Below are 25,585 nucleotides of genomic sequence, written 5' to 3'. Positions count from 1 at the left end.
TACGAGACTTTAAATATCAGAGCTCAAGTCAGATTCAGTCTTGCTACATTATTGTCTTTTTTTAGATGCAAATTTAAGCAGTGGGTTGGTTTCTTTTATTTTATATCTATAATTGTTTTTCACAAAAAGGGAAAAATGAGAATTTTATATGAAGGAACCATCTTTTATGAGAAATGAAATTTATTAGCTATGACCACTATATAGGTTATGCTTACATGAAAAGAAAGATAAGGCTTGATGTACAAGCCCCCTGCACATAAGGCCATCATACATCTGAAAACATTAGGAATCATCAAGCTTGTTTTTAAGAAAGCAGACTTTTGGAGCAGTGATTTTGAAGTTCTCAGTCATCCAGGGAATATTGGCCACTATCAGAATAGAACTACCCATCTTTTTAGAAGGTGTCACATCAAACTGTACAGTAGACAGATCCTAATATCTCCATCCTAAATCAACAGCAGTTGTATTTGTCAGGAGTAACCACTGAGCTGTGAATAGACTTATTTTTATAAGCATAACAGATTTAACTCTTGTCACCTTTAATTAATCCCAGATCCAAAAGCTCCTTAAGTACATCGTATTTACCGTGACTTACCTCGCATCTGTAAACTAAGTGAAAAACCCTAGAAAAATACAAATTGTGCTTAAAGTGGTTTGAAGTTGAGAAAGTGTATGGCAATGAACTAATTTGGGAAGCCAAATGTATGCAGGTTTAAAACAATTCCTTTTCCATAACAAGAAATAGAGGAGAACTTTCTGTCCAAGTTGCTAATGGAGACAATTTAAAATATTCCTTTCTTACAGTAACAGCAGTGGAAACTACTTAGCTCTTTTCATTTCCCACGGGATGAATATTGACGGAGTAATTACAGCTATAATCTCTTCAGTCTCTTTACAAAAGTTTTCTGCAGAATTATGTCATTAAAAGAGAGCTTACTGTATGTAACATGCCTATAATTCAATTGTGCTTAATGGCTCCGACCTACTTAATTTTACCCATTTTCCTTTGTATTTGGAATTCCATGAATGCTTTGTTATAGAAGTTTATGAAATAGATGACAAACTGAACATAAAATTTTCATTTATCTATATATAAAGGTACTGACTTAATGGTATAACCACAGGAAACATCCAGATGCCTATGAAGAATCAAAAACCTTTTAGAGAAAAAAACCACTATTTTTAAATTTAAATTCTATGTCTTACGCACTGTGAAAAAGTGTATTTTTAAAATCTGTGTCTGAAGCATATTTGCTCCTCGCTGCCCTCCCTCCAAACAAATGAGCCAATTTTATACATATTTACAATATTTAATAAAGATGTCCAAACCAGTGAAAGTTTTCATATAAATGTTTCAGCACTTAAAATTAAGGAGAAGTATTTAATTTGCTCTCAGCTCAGACAGTAAAATTAAATGGAAACATAACAGCCTTCTGCAGAAAGAAAGCATTAAATGACTTCTCTCTGTGGGGAAAGGCAGTATCTCAATATGATTAACAAACCCAACTTTAATTCAAGCAGTTACTAACTCTACTAATTTAAATGCTTTTATGTTTGCTGCCTGACTGATAAATAATCAGCTTCTTTTGGATTCTGCATTAGTATGTTTTACCAAATCCTTGAAAGTTATTCGATAAGGTTTTCTGTAAATTCTTTGGCTACATACATTAAGGAAGTTAAATACATGTGAAATCTACCAACTAAAAGTACCTGAAAAATAGTACACATTTACAGATTATACATGGATCAGAGTGCAAATAGCATGAGAGAATTGTTGTCAAGGACTAAGTTACTTACAACATCCATTTTTACATCCCAAACAGAAGGCTGTGGACAAAAAAAATTGCAATTCTTAGATTTAGAAATCTCTTTGAAGAGCTTCTTGATCACCTAAAAATGCCTCAAACTGAACCACTGCTTCATGTATTAATGTTATCACTTTTAATTATAACCTGCAGTATCTGCCTCCTCTTTTTTTTCTTTTGAAGAATATAGAAGTTCAGAAACTGCTCATATAAAGAACAGAAATACTGGTTGTATTCCCATATGGAATTATAACGACTTTAGATTCTTTTATGTCTTCTGAAGATATTTTTGTAAGCAAAATATGAAAGCAGAAATCCATATCAGTCCTCCAAAAGAGCTTTGGGTTATAGTGATTTTGTGAAAATGTTTAATTTTCTTCTTGCAGCATTTCTTCTATTTCTTTATCCCAGTTTTCATCACGCTTTTCTGATTCTGTCACCACCTCATACTCTTGAAGCTCTTGTTGTAATTCCTTTTCCCAATCAGCAGTTTCTTCTAAAAGAGACAAATGTTGTGTAAGAATTTAACAGATAATATTGTACGTTTTTTATTTATATAAAACTAAATGTATTGACACTGAATCTCTCTTATATACCCTAAACTTTATGGGCTATTCTCCTTAGAAACAAAAGTAACTTCAGAAATTTCACCTTCCTGTTGATCACAAATAGGAATTAATTAATATGCAATATAATTCCTATATGCATACTATAATAAAGATATAAACGGCAAATACACAGCTAAGTCATTATGAGTGTCCCTTTGCAAGATAATTTTCTGTAGTCTTTCACTCTACTTTCAACTGAATCTCCCTTTGCAATTTTAAATTCCCATAAAAAATAAAGTTTGTAAAAGTGTGGCTATACTTTTATGGAAAAAAGAAACCAAGATCAAATACTGTGGCTAGTTTAAAACAAAAAAGGTACTCTCCTCACTAACATTTGTAGCTAGGCAAGCTCACTTAATCAGGGTTAAAGGTAATCATATTTCATACTTCAGGGCAAAAAATTAGTCAGAAGGCATTCCTGTGTTGTTAATCTCTATTTTAATTAGCTCTGCCTATCATAGGCAAGAGTGTGGGGGAGGAGAGGAGTGTTTGATGTGTTACACGTTGGCTGGTACTTCAGCCTGGATAGGAAGGTACGCAATTCCAGAGTCCAAATCAGCTCAGGCCAGCTGAGAAGTCTCTGAACACATTAATGATCTATTGAAGCACTTTCATCAAAGAACTAGATGCAAGACAACCCAAAGCACATTCTAAGAAAATTCTGTACATTTTGTGATAAGCATCTACAAATACAAGTGTTGTCAAAGTAAATTATCTCTGGCCAGAGTTAGATCATCACAGACTGTTTTTATGCTCTTTACACGGACAGTAGTTCTTCTGAATTATTTTAATTAATAAGCTCCACTTAATTTCTTATCATCATTCTCAAACAATTTGTTAAATTTTAAGTGTTCCAAATGCCTATAAACCTTTATAGGCAGAGGCCTCTTCAAGCTCACAGTCTGGTGCAAAAGTTGCCTTTTTAGTTGGTGCCAAAAGAAGAAAACAGAGCCTGACTTTCAAATACTGTCCTTTACCTACAAGGATGTCAAGTAAAGAAAACAATTCATATGCAGAAGAACCTATGAAAGAGAAAGGAGGAGATAAAAAGAAAAAAATACCCCACACTCACTTTCATCAAAGAGTGACCTAAAACTCTTAGGTTCTTTGGATTTAAACCCCTCACAGTTAACATTCTGTGTAAGATCTGTTTTGACCATGGTGAAAATTACAACTGATTTCTGCAATATCTCATTGAAGTTTGATTCATACACTTTTGAAAAAATGTTCACATATCTACTCTTCTAAATTGAATTAGAACTTTTATTTTCTTTTAAATCAACCTATCTCAGAATTGCTCTATGTAAGAAACAGAGGTAATAGCAGCTTTACCTTCTACTTCTGAAGTCTCTTTCTTTTTGTCTAGCACTAGTTGTTCCATTTCTTTTCTTAGATCTTCTTGATTCAGATTACAGGTATCAAAAGCATCACTCACAAATTCTGATACACCTGGACTTGTGGAAATCTCTTCCTCATCCTGCAACAAGACACTTCAGTACAAACTTATCCAGACAGGGTAAAAAAAGTAACCAATACGTAGTTTCACTCATGTGACTGCTTTTAACTAGAATTGGCAAACCCAAGCGCATTACTCTCGCAACTGTATTTCTTTACTGGCTACTTTTCCTTACAAGCATGTTTGTACAAACAAAAACGTTAGATAGCTGTACTGAAAATGATTTGGTTTACATTCTAGGCTTTTTGTGTTCTCTTAACAACTTTAATTCTGACTTTGTAATCTTCAGAAACAATAATAAACTCCTGAATAGTTTAGAACAGGACCTAACATTAAAAATTTTACCACAATTCAGTAACATCAAAGTAAGATTAAGAGAGGACTGTTCTTTGGAAATCTTTGCCCGCTGCATATTATTGGCAAGTGAATGCACAGCTCTGCTTCTGCCAAGAGTGTTCTCTGGCACCAATTTTACAATCCAGAAATAAACAAAGGTCATTTTGTGTCTAAGGTAAAGGCTTTTGCAGTACCAAGCAAAAGTGAAATAGAACAGTGTTGCTATTGCAATGCAACATTTAGATTTCTTATACTTCAGCCTAACAATTGCTTGAAGAGTTTGACAGAACATGGCACACAAATATACGTTTATGAAGGTACTGCTCATGTCTCAATGCAATGCTAACCTTCTACACCACATGTTTTGGAAATTTCACTCTTGACAGTAAAATCACATCATAATGTGGAGGACACTAAGGAAAACATTCTTCAGACTAATTACTGTCTCTGCTACTGAAAATGAATTTCAAGATTACATGCTGAAAATTAATATCACAGCAAAACAGCAGCAGGTTAGGACTGTCAGATACTATATTATTATGGTTTCATAGCAGAACTTACTCAAAAAGATGCATAATTACTTATTAAGGAACAGCTTCACATACTAAGTCCCAGATAAAATAACAGTATTTTTACCTCTTGTGATTTTATTTGAGGCTTTATTGTAACAGGCGGTGTTTTTGGCCGTACTGTTTCTATCAAGGAAAAAAAAAAGTAGATAACATTTAAATATATAAAAATTTGATTTAATTTGCATAGCTGTTACGTATACAAGGAAATACTGTATTTTAAGGAATCCTTGTGGTTAAAGGCTGAATTTAGCCACAGGTGAACCATTTTCAAAAGCAAAGTGAAACAATTTTCTATTCTTAATTAAGACAAATTTAGCAAGCCATTTCATCATTATGGCTCCAAACTTAATAGACAGGATCCCTCTGACCCTCAAAATACCATCCCAAGATCTTTAAAGTTACAAATGCATAAACTTAAAAACTTTTAAACTTAAAACTTAAACTCATGAAATCCAGTCAGTGTCTATCAGAGAAGTTTTCAAACTCCTCTGGCTGGGTTCTACTGCTGACACAGGTGCCAATTAGCTCTTGGGCAGACAGATTGCACACATACTATGCACACACCTAAGAGCACATGGGACATGTTCTGCAGCCTTACCTTTCACACAGGCAAAAGAAATCACTGAGAAACAAACCCTAGAAGCTGGTCTCAATTTCCTAAGAAAACTTGGTGCACATTCTGTATTTAGAGCATGGTGCTAGAAAGACAATGATTGTTTACAAGCAAGGTTAGATCTTTTCCCTGGCAGGTAAAGGAACATCCCAGTTTTTTCCCTTGTGCAACGCTCAGGGGAGAAAAGTTACAATGAAGAGCCAGGTGGCTGCAAGAACAGTTAACATTCAGGGGAGGCTGTGGTAGTGGTCAAGTGCTTGCTTAGCAGCTCTCTGCTTAAACATGCAAAGCAGCTCTGAGCCTGCAGCTCTGCTTTCTACAGGGTGCCCAGCTGGATCCTTCCTGCTAACTCAGCAAATTCTGATTCTTTGTGTTTAGTTTTTAAAATTAAGGTCAGTTTTAATTAAAATCATTCACTAATTGGTAGCTGTCCCTGCTTTTATAGCTCACCTACTCAGTGTCCACTGCTCTGTCCCATCCTCTCTCTTTCTTCCACTTTCCTATCTCCAGAGGATTTCTCACTGCACCCAACACTGCAGCCAAAGAGGCTCCAGCATTCCCTGCTTGGGGAAGCTGTAGGACATGGCAGTAACTGTTTGCTGCCTCAGACCCCACCTGCTGCTCTCCTGCAGATGGGACACAGCTGCTCTGCCCTGGGCCATGCCCCCATCAGGTGTGACTGACATACCATTAGCATCATTCTGGACTACTGGCCGGGCATCATCTCCTCCACTGCAGTGTGCTCTCATCCCAAGGTGATTTACTCCCTAACTACAGAGCTACTAATACCTAGAGAAGGGCTAGAACTTGGCATTTTCTTATAGATCTTATATAACCTTTACACCAGAATGTGGAATTTCTTCCATTTGTCTCTTCTCTTTTCCTTTCCCATCAACCACGCTTATTTAACTTTCTGAAAATAGCAGCTAAGGAGGAGACACAGAAATGGAAGGCTAACAATTCTATTTTATAGACACTCAGCTTTAAGAAGAAACCCTGAACATTATGAAGAACTACCAACAGGCAATTACTTCCAGTTTTAGCCTCCAATTAGGGAATCCAACATTCAAAAAGGTTAAACCAAAAATAACATGTATGATTCAGAGCTTCCCAAATCTATGCAATTTCTGAGTCAAACAAAACATGCATTTACTACAGTCTGGTACATGTATCTTTGCCATTACAGAACATGCAGTCATTAGGAAATCTATCTGCCATATCACACACTGGTGGTTTGAACTGTAGAAGAGCTGCAACAGACCAAAAGACAATGTAGTTTTTTGGTTTTTTTTAAATGAAGTTATGTTTTGCTTTAGTCACAATGGGAATCTTACTAGAATCCAGCAACTTTCACTTTGACTGAATGGTACTTTCCAAGGGTTTGGATTACTCAAACAGAATATTTTTGTTGTTCAATAGGATCAGATGCAGTCTCTCCAGTAAAGCAGAGACACTTCAGTTAAAACAGCCATAGTTTTGGGACAGTAAACAACTGTCCTGAACAAAAGTAGTGGGAATTGGTGCCTCTTGGTCTACAGTATATTGTGGAGTCGCCTGTTCTGTCAGCATTGCTTGGATGACAATGCTGACAGGACAGGCTACTATAGAATCTACTCAGAGAAAACTATTTTTTCCACTCCACATGGGGACCTTTGCCTAGGCTGACACAGGCATACTCCAAACAAAACCTATGAGAAGCAAGAGACAAACTGACAACAAAAGCACATAGAATTACAAAGTTGGGCTTCCATATTGCCTATCTGTAGCCTCCCCTTCACCCCAAAGTTCTGCTCCTTGGATGGGCAGCTAAGGCCTGACTGAGTAACCTCAGTTCAGACTGTGCAGAAGATTGCTTAAGCTGTGCAAAAGACCTGTTAAAAAGTCTGTAAAAAGAAAGGTGATTCAAGAGGAAAAATACCTATATGGAAAGATATTATATTAAAAGAGGAAGAAAAAGAAGTTAACTTGGCAGCAATCACCTGACTGGAAGTCAGGCCAGCAGTGTCAACAGGACATAAGTATTACTGGACTTCATGGATGACAATTCATTGATACTGGGGATATGAGAACCATTCCAAGGTGCAGAAAAGACTTTCTCCTTCTGTCCAGTGCCTACCCAGCCTGCCAGGATCCTTCAGGCATCCTACCAGGGTGGGGAGTGTACCTAGGCTAGGCTAAGATTTAATGAGCTACTGGTTATCTTTTGTGTTTCTGACAGTAACTGCTTTATACTCTTTAAGCCACAGATATTCTTGCTTGCAGAATCTGTTAACATGTAAAGAGGTCCAGTGCTTTGTAAGAGGGTCAGTAAGAATCACCTGTAGAACCTGATTAATGTAACTGAAGACACCTTTGTTGAAGCAGCTTTTTCATTTCAAGGTTGAATCCCAGGCAGCCTCCTGGTACCCATTTTTTCTATTTCTACAATACATTATGGGCCTTTGCACACCCTGCACTCCACCACCACAGTAGTTCTACCCCTGTATCACTCACTAACTTCTGTTTGGCATGAAAGGGATGAGCAAAACCCAAGAGCAATCCATATGCCAGCTGGCTGGGTTGGCTAGTACCTGTTGTCTGATCAAGTGAACCAAAGTTATCTCCTACTTTCTGACAAGTCAAAAATCACACCTAAGACCTAATGGTCATGAGCTGTCCTAAGCCAAGTACAACATTTCTCCTTTTGAGACTTCCACTCTTCTGACAAAGCTGGCTGAAACTGGAAAACAGCTTAAAAGCACCAGGAGCCTCCTCTTCCCCAGCCTACACAAAGACACCAAGTATGGTGAGAGAAGCATTGATTTAACAGGCAATCCAGGATAAAAATGTGATGGCACCTGATGTATACAGTGAACATTTGCTGATGCCTAAAGATTTTTAGCATTTTTAAATATATTTGTAGCTTTGAACATTTTTAATAAACAGCTGTATAGTTTCTAGCACTTTCTCACACTTTAGAACAGTAGTTACCCTTTCTCACATATTATGCCACATTCTTGAAATTCTGTTTGGTCAAGAAAAAGAGTTTCTAACAAGGACATCCTGTTTTGCACTAGCACCTGGGCTGAACTAATAAAATAGTTGTAGATATAACACCATATAGGGCTAAGAATCCTTGGAGGGGCTCCTGTGGAGCAGATCCAAGGGTGGGTTACAGGGTAACTGTTCTCCCACTGGATGTACTTGCTAGACATGCTAATTAATTAGACTTATAAAAATTGTGAAAATTTGATGCTGCACATGCATATAGGTACTATATGTGCAACTGAAAGCTTTCATTAAAAGACTGCTTTTTATGTTATCAATTTTAATATTTGAAAATATTTTCTTCCGATTTTAGACAACAGTGTTACAGTAACTGAATGAACTGTGCTAAAACAAATGTTTCCCATACCTTTCAGTTCACTATCCTCTTCTTTGCCTTTGCCCTCCTCCTTTCCTGCTGCTTGCTGTTGAGCTGCAAGGGCTGTGAGTTGTGCAGACTGTTTAATTAGGGACACCCTGTAGAAATAATTTCTCCAGAACACCTCCTCCTTTACACTAGAGAGAACAAACAGGTTTTGATTATTACATTTGGAATATGGTTCCTTTCACCATCTAGCAGTGAAATAAAATTAAATATGCAGACAGGAGAAATAGACATAGATGATATTTAAGTAAAATGTTAAAAAAAAAATTTGTGACATTAACACATTTTAAAAAGTTCATCATTTTAGAAGTTCCTGATCTCTTACAAGACATTTGCAATTGACTTGAACAATAGTAATGTTATAAAAGTCTAGAAAAAGCTTAAAAACACACAATAATACATGGTATGGAAAAATATTATCCTGTTCCATCTCTCCTGACAAATTATGTAAACAAACCAAACAAGCCAAACAACCCCGTTCTCTTCCCCTGAAAGCCAAGCACTCTATTATTGTCAAACTATAATTGTCTACATCTTCCCTAGACAGGTGGAACTGGAACATCTGTGGTGGCAGAAGCCAATCCTAGATTGCAGCAGTACTATTTCACTATTTGCACATCTCTAAGCACATCCACAGAACCTACAGTAACCAGAAACTGCCACCTTGGACATGACTAACTCTGGTAAGTGGCAGACTATCCCCTACCTCAGGTAACATTTCCTTCTGAAATTCCTCCAGCAAGAAAGACAAGACCCTGCTTTAACCCACAGGCAACAGAAGGCAGAAATGGCAAGATCTGTGGGGAGGAACTTGTGTAGGCTGAGAAAGAATGAAGTTACCCTCACACCTATTCAGGCAAACAGCGACCAAGACTAAAAACAGGTGAAAAAAATATTAAGCAATGTGGTAGAAAAATCAAGGATAGCATGACCAGAGGCTGAAGACAGCATCAGAGATTATGGGCAGATCCTCAGAAATGACAACAGAGAAGAAGGTAAACAGAAAGAGGAGCTGGGAAGGTTTATAAACGGAGGAGATTTAAGACAGAAAACGTCAAGGAAAGATTTTTCTTTCTGTTTCCATCCTTAGACAAGGAGACTAATGTTGGGAACTCCCACTTAAATAAAAAGCTGAGTTGTGAAATAAGCATTAGGAACAGAGTCTGGGACTGGACAAGGAATAACAGCTCTAGAATAAAGCTCTGCAAAATAGAACTTTTTCCATTTCCTATCCAAATCCAGTTTTTCTTGCTTGCATTGCTGCTTTTTTGTGACAACATTCTATTACTATTTCTCCAGGGGTGGTCTCTGACTATCTGTAATCACCTTTTTGGGATGTCAGTTACACCAACAGATCTGAACATTTTGATTGTTGCCTTTACCTTTCTTTCGAGAAAAAAAAAAAATCATAAAATTTAGCACACTGGACATGGTAATAATGAGGACATCTCCCATGCTTCTTAAGTCAACAGTTCCTTATTGTTCTGTCTCACAGATACACTTTTTTCTTACCTCAAGTTACTAAACTGCAATGCATATGCAATACTGCATGTGTTACACACTAGCATAAAAATATATGTACACATTGGAAGAACATAAAGAACTGAAGGAAGTGAAAGGAACAAAGAGTAATTTATGAGTATTTACAGACATATTAAAAGCATGATGGTACAGTTACCAGAAGAAATTACTTACTGTTTGGGAACAAGGTCAAATCTCATCCTGTTGAGAAGCTCATCTTCTTGTAACATGACCAGTGCAACAGGGTACATTTGATCAAAGTCAAAATGAAACTGCACACCTGCTGGAGGATCCCGCAGAAAATTCCGTTTATCCTTTGAAGAACATATTTATGGCCATTAAATGATATCAGAAAAAGGACACCATATTTCACACACAAGAGCAGCAAAGCAATCTGTAATGCCTTTATAAAAATAACAACTATATTGAGAAACTGCTTGGGTTCAAGTTGAAACTGATAGAGCTATTTACTCTCGCACATGATTGGTGTGGTGACAGACATATTGAAAGTGTCTTGAAAACACATAATTTAATAAACTTACTTAAAAAAAACAGTAGTTTAAATTTCTCCACGAGAAAAATTCAAATCTTACAGGAAATTAAATACTTACTGCTGATAAAGCCAGTATTTGTTGTTGAATTGTCTCTTCTTCATTGCTGTCTACCCAGGGAGGCACTGCTGCTTCTGGTGTTGAAAGGAGGAAGTTAATTGCATGTATATTACTTGAAAAAAACCCACTCCAAATAACAGACCTTACATAAGGTAACAGTGTCACAAAATTAAGCAGAGTTACACCAGTAGGCCAAGTCATTGTGTCTTTTTCCTAAACTAAGTCCATGGCATAAGAAAGAAACCCTAGGAATAGATCTTTGCTTATCAAAAGTAAAAAAAATAAAACAAAACAACAACTAAATAGTTGCTGAACTCTGTAATTGTAAAAATAAATCTGTGAGGATTTCTTTGCAGCATGCACCAGTCAGAATTTCATGCCTCTTAGTTTAGCTACTGAAGTAGTGCTGTATAACTGGTTAAGTTGCCTGCAGACAGGATTTCCAGATCCACTTAAAATGTGTAAACTTTGTCTAAATTAAGTTGGCAAAGTAACTTAGACCCAGAAGACACAAATTCTTTAACAATGGAGAAAAATGTTATAAATTTGTTATGAATTACAACCTGTTATACACTGAGTATGCCTACTCCAGTTCAGCTGCTTTATACAGTTACGCAGATGCTTTCAAATAATTATTTGGGCTGTACAGAGAGGAAAATAAACTATTGTAGACGTACAGATATTTATCAATCTCTTCACTGTCAATGCAAATCAGCCCACAGAGACAATTTGATGCATCTGTAGCAGATTAAAAATTCTTGTGCCCTTAAACTATTAACACTTATTTGCCTGTGCAGCTGATACCAGCAAGATCTTTCACCCACATGGATCCACATCAGATGCTGATGCTTCTTTCAGTCAGGCCATCTGTCACTCCTCCTTTGGCCAATCTAGCTACCTATTTTCATGAAGCTTTTAGAAATGTATTAGGAAAATACCAAGTTTACTAACAGACAAAAAGACAGAAATACAGACAACACAATCCCACAAACAATCTTGCAAGAAGAAACCAGACTAACATACTAACTAAAAACATCATGAAAATTTTTATCACAATCCATTTAAAACCAGCTCATTTTAAAGATTAACAGAGTCACTGCATACTCAAACTGTCAGAAATTATTGCATTCAGGTAACACATTAATAAAGATAAAAGTCAATGATGAAAAACAATGTGAGAGAACAACTTTGCTAGCATGGTGATCTTTGAGTTTATTTCACAAAGCAGAATTTGGTTAAAAAGCAAATCTAAATCACCTACACAATGTAACACTAACCTGACTTAAAAATATAATCTTCCTATTCCATCACATGCATTAAGTTCTGTTATAATGTATTTTATTGTGTTTTCATTTCAAAGATTAGTTTTAGATATAGCTCAATTATCCAGCTTTCAGCAATTTTTCACTTATGTGATGTTAGATATCATCAAAAAAAGCATACATTACCTGATTTTTTGGTTTGCTGCTCCTGGACAAATTTCTTCTGTTCCTTCTGAAAATCTCCAATAATTGTCTAAAACAAAAATTAGAGAACTATAATTAAAAAAAAAATTAAAATTCACTCTTCTTGTTTTATGTTCAGTCAGAAAGTGCTTTCAAATACAGTGCATATTCTTATATCCGTGATGGCCCTTCCTGTTAGTTAAAGGTGTCTCATGTCAATCATACACTTCCTTTTACTGAAACATTTGATTTTCCATTTAAAACTATTGTGTATGCTTTCAAAATTATATTTATAGTTTTATCAAGTTCAGAGAACAAGGAAAAAAAGAAGGAAAATCTTAGCTGATCATTTGAACATGAGCATATCCATTTACTGTCTCACTGTATAAAACAGCCAACGCAGACTGTTTAGACTTACTTAAACATGTTTTAAAGCACTAACACTTAGAGATAGCCTTGGCCTTACAGAAGTTTCAAGAGTCACCTAAGAAATATATCCATGGCAAGAAACTGGACTTTCAAAATTTTCAAGTTGCATTTCAGAACACCTGCTTAGCTGAAACAAAATAACTTCTCCACTTATGTTGTTGACAAATTTTCATTAAAAAAAACATATTTAGAAATATTCTATATCTAATTTAGAATTTAAAAAATGGAGAATGGTCTCAGAATTTGGTATGCCATAATCTAGAACTAAGAATGCAAATGTTCTGTAGTTGAAAGCAGAGACAAAAAAGATGAAGCTAGAAATAAATACTTAAACCACTCACAAAACCACAACTTTTATGCGTGAGGTCTATGGATTAACAAGTTGCCAAAATGCACAGAAGTCTTCAAGCTAAATCCTGATCAATCCCTTACTTTTTTTTTTCCTTCAGTGACCCAGTATTTCAGTTTAAGATTACTATCAGTGAGAGAACTATAGTAGTGTCAGTTATACAAACAGATTATTGTGGTTCCTTCTGGTTTAAAATTAAGTCAATTTTTTTCTACTTATGGAATAAAACAATTTATATGATATAAGAAGAAAGCTTTATGATGGTACAGGTATAATCTTGTTTCTCCTGTATATAATACTGATTAATCGAAACAGGGAATTCATATTACTCTAAAACATTTACAGAAAAAAGAAAATTGTATTTTTGGCATAAAATATGCTGTAGGTACTTAGCTACAATTACTTAGGAGCATTATTATTAGTGTATTAAATTAACAAATAACCTTGTTACTTGATTTTTCCCCTTTGATGAAGATCAAAATTACAACAGACTCTGATATTACTGTAGAATGAAATAGATCTCTACTATTATTATAAAGACAAGTATCTATAAAATCTGAAGACAAAATGTAAAATGTGATCACCCTGAAAACTAATTATATCAAGAAATAGAACTCTGTTGTATTAAAAAAATAAACAGGCAATACTGTAGTTCCCCAGAAGGGCTGTCTGAGAGACAGGAGCAGGAAAAGGGGTTTGCCTGTGTCAGACACTCCTGGATGCACAGTCCTACAGCTGCTGGGATGGTTTTGATCAGTTCCTGTTCCCTTTCCCTTCCCAGACACAACAGCAAACACAGAACACTTCATGGCACTTATTGCTGCCTTTTTATTTTCCTTCTGCCAGGTTTGTAGCTTAAAGCACTGGAACCAGTTCCTGTTCCCTTTCCCTTCCCTTCCCAGACACAACAGCAAACACAAAACACTTCCTGGCAGTTATTGCTGCCTTTTTCTTTTTTTCTTTTCCTTCTGCCAGGTTTGTGGCTTAAAGCACTGGGAGAACACTTGCTGGCACAAGTTAAGCAACTGGAGCTGACAGACAGGAACAGAGAGGGCAAGATCTATGGGGCAGGGTCAGGGTGGGAAAACATCAGGACACTAACAAGGTGTTTCATTAGCTCACTGGCTCTTGTGGAGCTGTACCTGTATACCTCTAGGGTCCTAGGATACAGTATGTACAATGCCAAGCTAATTTTGACTTCTGCCTTTAAGATGCAAGCTACCTCATTCCTTTTTCCAACTAAATAAGCTGTGGGGCAAAAAGAAACCAGTCCAGACATCTTGGGACAGACATTCCCCAACTGCTTGTCTCAAATTCTTCCAGCCCTTCCACCTACATCAGCATTTTTCATATTTTCTTCTGGTATTTCTCCAGTCTATCAACATCCTGAGGGAACTGAACAAACACGGGTGCAGCACTGAGAAATGCAGGGTGACCATTTTTTGGAAACTCTATCATGTATAAATGTTTCAGTCACATCATTCATCATGACAAGAGATGCACAGTATCTCTTGAAAGACATAATATCTAAAGACAGTTTAAAGAAATGTTATCAAATGCCAGATTTGCCACATGTTGTAACAATGGTAAGCAAACACATCTTTCAGAGTAAGTGTCTAGAAATAAATTACCTTATCGATGATACTGTCAATTTTTCCTTCTTCTACAGACTTCTTTATGGTCTGTGCTGTTTCAGCAACAGACTCAGATATCTTTTTTGTAGCAGCAGAGGCAAAATTGAAGAGGTAACCTTTCACAGACAAAAAAAACAAAGACCTGAGAATAGATTTCTTTACATCCAGTTCTCTTTCTACATTTATTTTATCTTCTCTTTAGATGTTTGGATACTTATTGAAAGTTTCTTTCAAAATAACTTAACCCAGCTTCTAGCCTACAAAAAACTCCTAAAATTCTATTTATCTTTTCTAGTTTATATGCTTTAATGATGATGATTATCACAACTTTCTGTAAATCAAATATTTATACACAAACCTTGTTTACTAAATCAAACATTGCTAATGGTCCTTAAAATACTCCTTTCCAATGAGTTTTCTGAAGCAATGCGTCTTTCCTGATTTCACAGAAGTATTTCGGAGACAATAAGCCATAAAGTGACTTAACCACAGTATTAAAATAGAATTATATATTTTTAGGAAAATCAACATGCACTTAAGACTTTATTAAGTCTTATAACCTGAGGCAGCAAATCCATGAAAAATTTCAGGCAGCTAAAACCTCCCTTAAAAGTCTTAGCATAGAAGCTTGTTCTTGCTAATCTGTTTTGCATTGTCTTCCTCTCTTTAGGAAGAGAAAAGCACTCTGGCCCTGTTCACTCATTTTTCTGAGCCATATTTTCTGAAAATATTCAGTGTCAGAACAGCAATGAAGACTATTCTCAAAGACTCACATTCTTTGTATTAGCAGTGCTGAAGCAAAGTGAGGTGGCAGGGAAAGAACTACATACACATAGCATGGCCATCTGCACTGTATTATTCTATTTTAATTAAGGAGAACAAACTTGCAAGAAGCAAGATGTATATCATAAACTCTCAGAAACATCAAGTACCAGCTTATAGACAAGTGATTTTAAGACACTGGTACTATTTCTCAGATAGCAGGATGTCACAAGCACTTATTTGTATCGGAATGGCTGCATTCCGACTGCAGTACCTCAGCTCCAGTACACACATTGTGTCAGTGCCACAGTAAATAAAACACTTGCAGAGGGATCTAGATAGATTGGAACATCTGGGCAAATATCAGTGGCATGAAATTTAACAAGAATAAATGCTGGGATGAATATAAATTGAGAGAGGAGTGTCTAGAGAGCAGCCCTGCAGAAAAGGATCTGGGGGTGCTGCTTGGCAGTCAGCTCAACAGAAGTCACATATTTCAGTTATTCCAGAAAATCAACTTTGACTTTTTCAGGGGGTTGTCAAATAAGTCAACCAAACAACAAAAAGAAAATCCCCAAACCAAACAAACCCCACCAAAACCCAGCTCTTCTGTTTCAAACAAAAGACCACCCTCCTTCTCAAGAACTCTCAAAAAATCCAGTTTTCCTATGGGCTAGAAATGTAAAAAATAATCTTATAATAATAAAAAAAAAAAAGTTCATTTAATACACAGTTGTTAGCCAATGGTAGAATGAGTTACTTTGGAACACTGACGTCACCTTTTGGAAAGCTGACTATTCTCTGTGGTGGATAAAATGTTCTCTTGTAATGCTATCACCAAATCAATACCAAAATATGCAGAGGTCTAGCCAAGCCTTAAGACAATTTTTTATATGTAACTTTTGCTTACTAGGCACAGAATGGTGGTAACCAAGCATCCTTCAAGTACTTACTAGCATCTTTTATACCTGCTATCAGGCTTTATAACCCATCCCATGATTCAGGCATAAAAAAAAGGGTATGTTCTACATTTTAGACATAGACACATACAATATTCCCCTTATGAGAGTAGAGGAAGCAGCCACCTACTGGACTGCTTCCTACCAGCTTTTATTGGTTGTTTCATGTATCCCTGGAACCTCTCCTATATGCAATTGTTTTAGGTGCAAAATGTGCAGAGGCATTTGGTGTCTGGTGACATGCTGGCCTTATTGCACAAAGTGGTTTTGGCCAGTCCTAGAACCATGCTGAAGAGCAAAATGCTTTTTACTTCCAATAAGGGCAAATATTCTTTTGAACTAACGTACTTATAAAACTGCAGAAGGGGTGGTACTTAGCCTTAGAAAAATAGAATTTGTGGTGGAAAACAACACTTTCAAATGACCAAGAAACCCATCTTCCATCTTACAAGTGTATGGCTGTATTAAGAATATGTATCTAGCAATACTTCTATTATCAGTTCACGTTGGAAAAGCACTCATAATTTCTGTAATGGCATGATAATGAACAAAAATAATGTCTATAAGGCTTCGGTTTTACCAGTAAAATTCTTTATCTGCCAGGACATTCTTTTTACACAGCTACTCAGGTTGCTGGCCATGCAGAGGTTTCTAGGATTATGTGTTAAAACGGCAAGAAAGCCTTTCCACCACAATCTATTCTGGTGTCACAGACAATGGACCCATTGACCACTAAACCAAATTTTCATTTACAGAGCAAGTTATGGATGGATCTTTATACAGATAATAGCCAATACTTATTCTTCCCCTAAAACTCAAATTCCTTTTTCCTTCCTGAGCAATCAGAGCAATTTGCAGATTAAAACAATCAGAGTCAGCAGCAGGTCAGTATCAATTTACCACAACTAGACAGACATTCAACCAAACTACACAGACTAAACTGCTGCAGTTCTGGTTGCCCAAGATAATGCGCCGTAAAGAACCAGCTCAGATTAACCTCTCAGATGATACTGATCCAGAATTTCAGAGCATCAATATTAAAAAACCCAAAACCTATTCCTTTAAAAACCCCTTAGTAATGAGTATAGGTCTATACTATGGATTAATTTTATCCAAGAATTCACTACACTAAAGAAGGAATTTTACTTTTAGCAAATTACAGCTTTCCCCATCCCTGGCAGCGTTCAAGGCCAGGCTGGATGGGGCTTTAAGCCTGATCTAACAAAAGGTGTCCCTGCCCATGGCAGGGGGGTTGGAATGAGATTACCTTCAAGGTCCTTTCCACCCCAAACCATTCTGTGATTCTAAGACTGAAGACACGCTCAACAAAATCATAAAACCCCATGATTTTCCTATGAAAAAACCCACAAACGCCCACGGTGCAATCCACGTAGCCGGATCTATTTCGTCTACACACAGACCTCCTCCCATAGTGCCAACAGAGCAGATACTTAAAAGCTGCTCCTTTAAAAAACAGCTCTGAAAGAGCCGATAATCGAAAGGCACTTTACAGCCTTGTTTCCTTAGCTCATATTTGAAAGCCGGCAGCCCCGACACACTCACTGCCGAATCCCTTGGCCTGGCTGAGCAGCGCCTCCGAGTCCACCTCGCCCTGCTCCTGCCCGGCCGGCCCTGCCTCCTCCTCCTCCTCACGCTCCTGCTCCTGCTCCGCGGGGCCGCTCCTCTTGCGGGCGGGCAGCAGCTGCTCCTCGCCCGCCCGCTCCAGCCCCAGCCAGCTGCCCAGGCCGCGCAACATGGCTCAGGGGCGGCGGCGCTCGGGCCCTGCCGGCGGGGCTGCGGGACGGCGGGCGGCCGCTGCGCGCCGCTTCCGCGTGCGCCACTTCCGCCGGGAGGAAGGGGCGGCCCGGGCGGCGCGGGGCTCTCGGCACCTGTCGCACCGGGGGTGTCCCCAGCGGGGCAGGGCCCGGCCGGTGTGTCCCCAGCGGGGGTGTCCCCATCGGGGCTGTCCCTGCTGCCCGACCGCCGCGCGTGTGTCCGTCCCCGTTGCCGGGGCTGCGCTCGGAGGCGCGGCACCTGCAGGGGCCGTGCCCCCCGTCCCGGGCAGGTGCCGCCCCCGCCCGCCGGCCCTGCGCTCGGGCTCGGCTCTCCCGCGGCGGGCTCTCCTGGTCTGCGCTGCCGGGCTCTGGTCGGAGCAGCCGCCTTTAACTCCTCCGTAAGTCAGAGGCCTCTCCCTGCTTGGGCGCAGCGCCCCGAGCGCTCCCGCGGCACGGCTCGGCTCGGCTCGGCTCGGCTCGGCTCGGCTCGGCTCGGCACGGCACGGCTCGGCTCGGCTCGGCACGGCACGGCTGGGGTGCAGCGCCCACAAATCCCTGCTGCAGGCGGCAGCTCCTGTAGATAAGGCTGGACAGAGTAATTCGTGTGCCACTTCCCAGCAAAATGTTTTCTTCAGTATTCGCTTTCAGCGCTCCCTCCCCTAACTCTAGTTCCTTCATCTTTTACAAGTGACTTCCCAGACCGCCTGCAGTTCTCTGTACCCATTTCAAGTAAACGCGTTTCCTGAAGCTTTGCTAAAATCACAGCAAACTTCATTTTGCTCTCTGTAAGCAAGATTTAAGAGTTCTAAAGTGGCATGTACTCAAGATTTATACCGTTGTTGAAATTATCCCCCGTTTTCCTGAAAAGAGCTTTGAACATGGCTTAGATGTTTATGATGTTGACAGCTAAGCTGGCTGAGTTCTGAAGGAATAGCCTGAAACAGAGGTAGTAGGGTCCAAGTCTTAAAATCATTATTAAAAAAATTACATGTTAAAATTAAATGGCAGGGAAAAGTTAATCCTTGGTGTTCATTTTTCTTTTGAGTTAAATGTGTTAATGGTTATGGTCATCTTTTCAATCATTGACAAGCAAATAGTTTATTAATTCCTATTGCCAGAAACGTAAGAGCATTGATAACATGCCTTGCTACATTCCTGAACTCAGTCTCCTGAAGATCCAGGCCTTATGTTAGTTTAGTATCATAAAAAGAAGAATTAAAATGTTCATTGTGTATCTACTGCTTCATACCAGCGGCTGAACTACCACACTTCTTTGAGTTATACAGAGGGCCATTAGATCAAGTGCTGTTGCATGTTGTTTTGGATGAGTTGGGTGATTTTCTTGGCCCTAAGAGTTCTTGCTTTATGGTGAGGTGTGCTGTCACTGTTCAGAAATAGTTCAGTAATTAGCCTCCACAGCTGCCTCAATGGAATGTGAATTCATTTACAGATGAGATACATGTCATGCTGTCTCAGATGGGTGGAAAAAAGCAGCTTGGTGCTGATCAGCACTGGTGCCTTTGTTTGCTAAAATGTATAAATAGTAAAAAGTTTTGTAGTACCTTTGTGGATTTGCCACCCAGCACCCCTTTCTGTCTAGAAATGTAAATTCATACTTTGGCTCTGTGTGTCAATCAGCCTCATAAGGACCTAGGATAGGGACAAGACAGGTGTTTATCTTACATATTGGTGTATAACCTGGGAGAGGTGAATCCTGCTTCCAGATTCCAGAATGGTCATTTTTATTCTATGTTGCTGAAGGTCATTTCAGTTTAGATCTTTGCAGATTGAGTCTGTGATCTTCCTAGACATGAATGTACGTTCATCAGATGTACATCTTTGTTGTTTTAGATTTCCAGCTCAAGGTCTGTGCATGTGTGCTGATTTTCCAATGAAGTACATCCTGGTAACTGGTGGTGTCATCTCAGGCATTGGCAAAGGGATCATTGCAAGCAGCATTGGCACCATTCTGAAATCATGTGGTCTACGTGTCACTGCAATCAAAATTGATCCTTACATAAACATAGATGCTGGAACCTTTTCACCATATGAACATGGTATGAAGATAAATGCTATTCTCTTTCACATAAACATTTGTATTTACAATGACGTGTTCTGGTTTTATTTTTTAAAAAACAATAGTATGGTGTTTACAAGTTGTTTTATCGTTATTTTGAAAGTTTATTGCTTACTCTGTGTTCTCAAGGACACTAACTGCTCTAAGTTAAGAAACAGAAGCCTGTGTTTTTGAAGATACTGTTATGAGCAGATGCTTCCTTTCTCTAAAATACCACTTTACTGGGAAAATTTCCTAGCTGTAAGAATTGTTTAATTAATGCTATCTGCAGTTCAACTTGATTAAAAACCCCTTTTAAATAGTGCTATGAAACTTACTTGTGACTTTAAATCCTTCAGAGTTACTTGAGAATGCTGTTCTCTGGGTATCAGTGCCTTCTGATGTAAGTGCCTTTATGAGAGTTAGCTTAAGCTGTTGTTTTAGTGAAAAAAAATCATTAGACATTAGTCAAAAACATTAGTGAAGCTTTGAGAACCTAAGTTCATTGAAGTGGAGTGTTGAACTTTGGTGGAATATACATTTCTGTAGTCCACATTTTTTTTTTTGCATTAGTCATGTAACTTGTTTTGCCATTGGTTTATTGGGCCATGGCAAAATATTTACAGTTTTTCTGAAGAGCATTCCAGCCTTATCTCAAGATCTAGTAACTTGAGTTCTGTCAGAAGTTGACTAGATTCAGAATTTAAAGACTCTTTAGAGGACTGAGAAAAGTGTGAACCTGAAGGGTATTTTAAGTGGATTTTTCTGGGTCAGAAATAACCCTTGCTGTGGACATGGCGAACCAAAGACGCTGGGTCACGTTTGAAGAAGCATTTTTCTTCATCGTAACATTACTCCTGATCGAAGTCTCAATCTTTAAAATAGATCCAGTCCACAAGAATTTATAATGAAACACTTTGAATATGTATAATCATTCATGGTTATAGAAGCGTAGTTTTTCTCTCCTGCAAGTAAATTAATATTTTATTTGCTGCTGATTTATGATTCCTAGAGGTTGTTTTCTTCCAGTGAAGGATTATTCTGCGGTTGAAATGCTGGTTATATATTTATGTTGCTTAAATATTTTGTCAATGTAACTTACATTTTATTTGCAAAACTATGTGTCTCAGGGATGTAAAACTGACTTGGATATTAAGTCATACAGACTGACAGTGCAGGTTGGGTTGCGGTATGGGCTTTATTGATACCTTGTTGTCATATAGAATTTAAAATATTTTTCTTCTATTTTAAGATGTCTGTGGTGTTCTTGCCGTGTGTTTAATAATTTCTGATTGTTTTATTGTTTTTCTGTCTGTTTTCGCTTTCTTTTTTCAGGTGAAGTTTTTGTATTAAATGATGGTGGAGAAGTTGACTTAGATTTGGGAAATTATGAGAGATTTTTGGACATCAGTCTCTATAAAGATAACAATATTACCACTGGAAAGATATATCAGCATGTCATTAATAAAGAAAGACATGGTGATTATCTGGGAAAAACCGTTCAAGGTAATAATTTTAATTTTGTGGGATAGTAGTCCATTCAGTCTTCACAAAAGAAGGGATCAGCTAGAACACGCTGCTTCTTGCTCCACCACCTTACTCCTTTCTCCCTTCCAAAAGACATGGGCATATTCCTGAAATGTTTGGCTTCTGGGCTCAAGGAAAGGAGAACTAGAGAAAAGACCTGGTAGTTTCTTCTTGGCTTTCTGTTCACTTTACCCCTTTTGCATGCAAAAATTAGTACATGGACCTAAAGTAAGCTGTGCTTGCCTTCTTTGGTTTTGTTTTCTAGTTGTTCCACACATTACTGATGCAGTTCAGGAATGGGTAATGAATCAGGCAAAAGTTCCTGTGGATGATGACAAAAAAGAGCCACAAATCTGTGTAATTGAGGCAAGTATAGAACCTTTTAAGTTGTATATCTACAGTGACCACAATGAGCTTGTTTGCTTTCTCTTTGCTCCTTACTGTAAAGAGGTCAGACTGAAGTTTTATGGAGAGCAGAAATTCAAAAACACATTTTATGTTCTTTGGTTTGTTCTTAAAAGGGATAGGCATGGTCTTATCTCTACAGCTTCCATTTACTTGACTAAATCCACTCTAGAATACAGCTGAAATTGAGCTTCTTAAGAGTTCATTAACTTAGAGAATTAAAGCAGTTACTGTAATGTGAACTGTCTATGCCAAGATCCAGATGTATGACTGAAGCTTTATACTGTTAATAGCATTGAGAAAAGTTGTGTAATACCTGAAATCTCCTGTGGTCCGTAGGTGAGCCTTTAACATTCTAGCTTCCATAGAACTTCAAACGCTCATCTTGTTGCTTGTGGTCATACTTAAAGGAATATATTTAAACAATGTGTAAGTTAGTTTCCCACTTTCTCATGTTATCTTTAAGATCTTTGATGGCAACTTTGTTAATTACTTAGCCTGCTGATGTTCTGCACAATGGAACCAAGGAGTTTGACCCACCCTTAGTAGGGTACTGAGACAGCTGGATGAAAGCCAGTAATTGCTAGTAGTACTATTACAGCAGAAAATAATGAAGAATGATTATAGTTGAGAATTTGACAGAAGCTGTCACAGATTTAATGCCAGAAGTGACCACTGCAGACAGTAGTACCATAAACTTTGTGACCTAACAGCAGAATTACTGTGTTTCTTATGCAGAAGAATCTGCCTTGATTGTGATACACTTACCAGTATACCTACAGATAATTTTATGATATTCACCGTGGGAGTCAAATATTTAATTTAAAACAAATATGAAAAAGTAAATACAAAAGTAGCACAAAAACATTAATAAGTGATGGTCATGTCAGTTTAAATTTAACTACAGTTTTTTCAGGTTTTTTGTGTTTTGGTTTGGGGTTTTTTTGTTTGTTTTTGTTACATTTATACCTCTAGCCTGATAAAATTATTTTTCTTTATTACTCTAAAAATAATTGTAATATTTTTCAGTTGTAAAATCCTGAAGGACTTAGACTAAATGTGTGTGATATACAAATGTAGTTGTCAATTTTTCTGGTGCTGGATGAACAGAAATATGTAATTCTATCGAAAACCACTTGGTGGCACAAAAACATCATTATGAAATACAACTATTTCATCATTCTTTTGTGCAAAGCTGCTTTATTCAGTGCTTACTCTACTATAGCTCGCCATGTCCTTGAAAGGCATCTGATTTCTGTCTTTATAAATAAATTTCATCATGGATTTAGTCTTGGATTTTGGTTTGGTAATAAAAAATTATTGATGTTGGAAAGCCGTGATAATACTGAGAAATGTCTGTCTCTAGTTAATCACAAATATTTTTTAATCTGACAGGAAATAAAGTTTTCCTATATGAAAATCTTCACATCAGCTTAACTATTGGTTACTGGTTCACCACTTTGAAGGCAGTGTGAAGTATGTATTATTGAGCAGCACCACACATCTTCCCCTGGGAAGCTCATGTATTTGATGGAAAGTGAACATAACAAAACTGGAAAATTGTTTAATGTTTTCCACAAGAAACAAAATGTTCAGAGTAGGTGAAAGCACTTTGTAGAGTGTCTTTGCAAGTTTCAATTGTCAGGGTTTTTTTCAGATAACAGGTTCCGAAAACATCTTGAAATATATGAGACTTTTTTCTTTTTCTTTTGTTTTTGCTTTCTGCTACTCTGACATACCCATTTCCTTTTCAGCTGGGTGGAACCATTGGAGATATTGAAGGAATGCCATTTGTTGAAGCATTTAGACAGTTTCAGTTCAAAGCAAAAAGAGAGAACTTCTGTAATATCCATGTTAGCCTAGTACCCCAGGTAAGTTATTAGAATTAATAATATAAATTTTGTTCTATATTTGCTTTATATTTGTTTATTTTTCTCATTAACCCTTTTATACTGGAGTCAAGTCAAGACCACTGTAACTCATTGTACAGGACTGAAAGTATTTTTTCATTTGGACTCTATATTTTGCTTCACTACTCACTGGGAGTATTTTGGTAAGCAAAGGTTTGTAATGATGATAGATTTCATCTTCTACAGACAAAAAGATAATTACCAACTACAGCTGTGGATTAGAGGATTGAACAGCAATTGGTAGGATTAATTCTATGTATTTCAGAACAGAATTATTTATTACATCTGAATATTTCAAAAACAGTAACTGGAGGCTTTGTGCTATGTTGGACATTCTCCATTTTTTAGCCAAATCCAACTTTTGGAATATTCTTCTTCTTCTGCCCAAGCCAATTATATGGAAATTTTTCTCTGAAAACAAAAACAACAAAATAACTTGACCTGAATTGGAACCCTGTGGTTTTGTCACAGTATTTAATATACAAGTAATAACAGTAGTGTCATTTTGTTTCTGGCATATTATGGCTCTCTTTGGATGTGTTTATTTCCTGCAAATATTATTACCTGCAATGAATTTTGCTTTTAATCTGTAACTGCTTTGTTAGCAGAAGTTAGTTGCTATTTGAGCTTTCAAAATGTGCCTTTTCAGCCTAATGCTACTGGTGAACAGAAGACAAAACCAACACAGAACAGTGTTCGAGCCCTGAGGGGTCTAGGCTTGTCTCCAGATTTGGTGAGTCAATAAATACAGATTTTTATTTATAGGTCATCTAGAAATATCCTTGCATAACTAGTGTTCAAAGAATAAGCCATAGTCTCTCAGGAGAGATGAGAATTTTAGAAGAAATGCAAAATATGTGCTGCATAGCTCCTTTAAAGCCACAGGAAATCAAATTAGTCAAAATCATTCTAAGCTAACTTAATTAAACTAATTTCTTGCAATATCTTGGGACTGTAGCTAAGTTCTTCTAAAGGCATCTCTTTTTACAAAAATAATTCTTCACTGCTAAAAATAATTTAAATCTCAATTGACTTTGTAAAAAGACCTAGAATGTTTCTGTCTTGTAACATTCAGATTTTTTTTTACATTATTCAGAAGAAGCAATGTGTATATCCTCAAAAAAAAGAAAAATTATTCTTAAGATAGTCTTAAGATACAACTAAATTTTGTGTTGTGCTTCTTTCTGGGTCTTGGTCTTTTTTTTTAAAGCTCTTTACATTTATGAATGAATGTGTTTTTAACTACAAAACCAATGGATTTGGAAATAGGGTAGGTGAAAGATGTGTTTGGGGTCAAGTGGCTGTGACATGATAGTCGTAACCAGCTTGTGGAAGGAAAGACTTTTATTAATGTAATGCTGTACTCTGTTCCAAGTTTCAGGGACTAATCTCCAAAATCGCTC

At 37.4% G+C, this 25,585-nt stretch overlaps 2 protein-coding genes across 3 annotated transcripts in view; one reads left to right on the top strand and one right to left on the bottom strand.

The window, feature by feature from the left end:
- Positions 1–162: 162 nt before the first annotated feature.
- Positions 163–18,265, bottom strand: SYAP1 (synapse associated protein 1). The gene is made up of 9 exons (XM_041472521.1): positions 18,073–18,265; positions 14,786–14,904; positions 12,380–12,446; positions 10,932–11,005; positions 10,495–10,634; positions 8,785–8,930; positions 4,842–4,900; positions 3,746–3,890; positions 163–2,301 (listed from the first exon to the last, which is right to left on the bottom strand). The coding sequence occupies exons 1-9, from the start codon at positions 18,263–18,265 to the stop codon at positions 2,174–2,176; spliced, it is 1,071 nt and encodes a 356-aa protein (XP_041328455.1). The 3' UTR covers positions 163–2,173.
- Positions 18,264–25,585, top strand: part of CTPS2 (CTP synthase 2) — a 59,612-nt gene continuing 52,290 nt past the window's right edge. For both annotated transcript variants that reach the window (XM_041472519.1, XM_041472520.1), the window contains exons 1-6: positions 18,264–18,682; positions 20,136–20,341; positions 21,676–21,846; positions 22,133–22,233; positions 24,027–24,143; positions 24,832–24,915. In XM_041472519.1, the coding sequence (XP_041328453.1) occupies positions 18,264–18,682; positions 20,136–20,341; positions 21,676–21,846; positions 22,133–22,233; positions 24,027–24,143; positions 24,832–24,915 (1,098 nt within the window). The remainder of the gene's footprint in view (positions 18,683–20,135; positions 20,342–21,675; positions 21,847–22,132; positions 22,234–24,026; positions 24,144–24,831; positions 24,916–25,585) is intronic.

Source organism: Pyrgilauda ruficollis, unplaced genomic scaffold (genome assembly GCF_017590135.1).
Source record: "Pyrgilauda ruficollis isolate IOZ18807 unplaced genomic scaffold, ASM1759013v1 scaffold29, whole genome shotgun sequence".
Lineage (NCBI taxonomy): Eukaryota > Metazoa > Chordata > Aves > Passeriformes > Passeridae > Pyrgilauda > Pyrgilauda ruficollis.
This window is presented reverse-complemented; position numbering and strand designations above follow the sequence as displayed.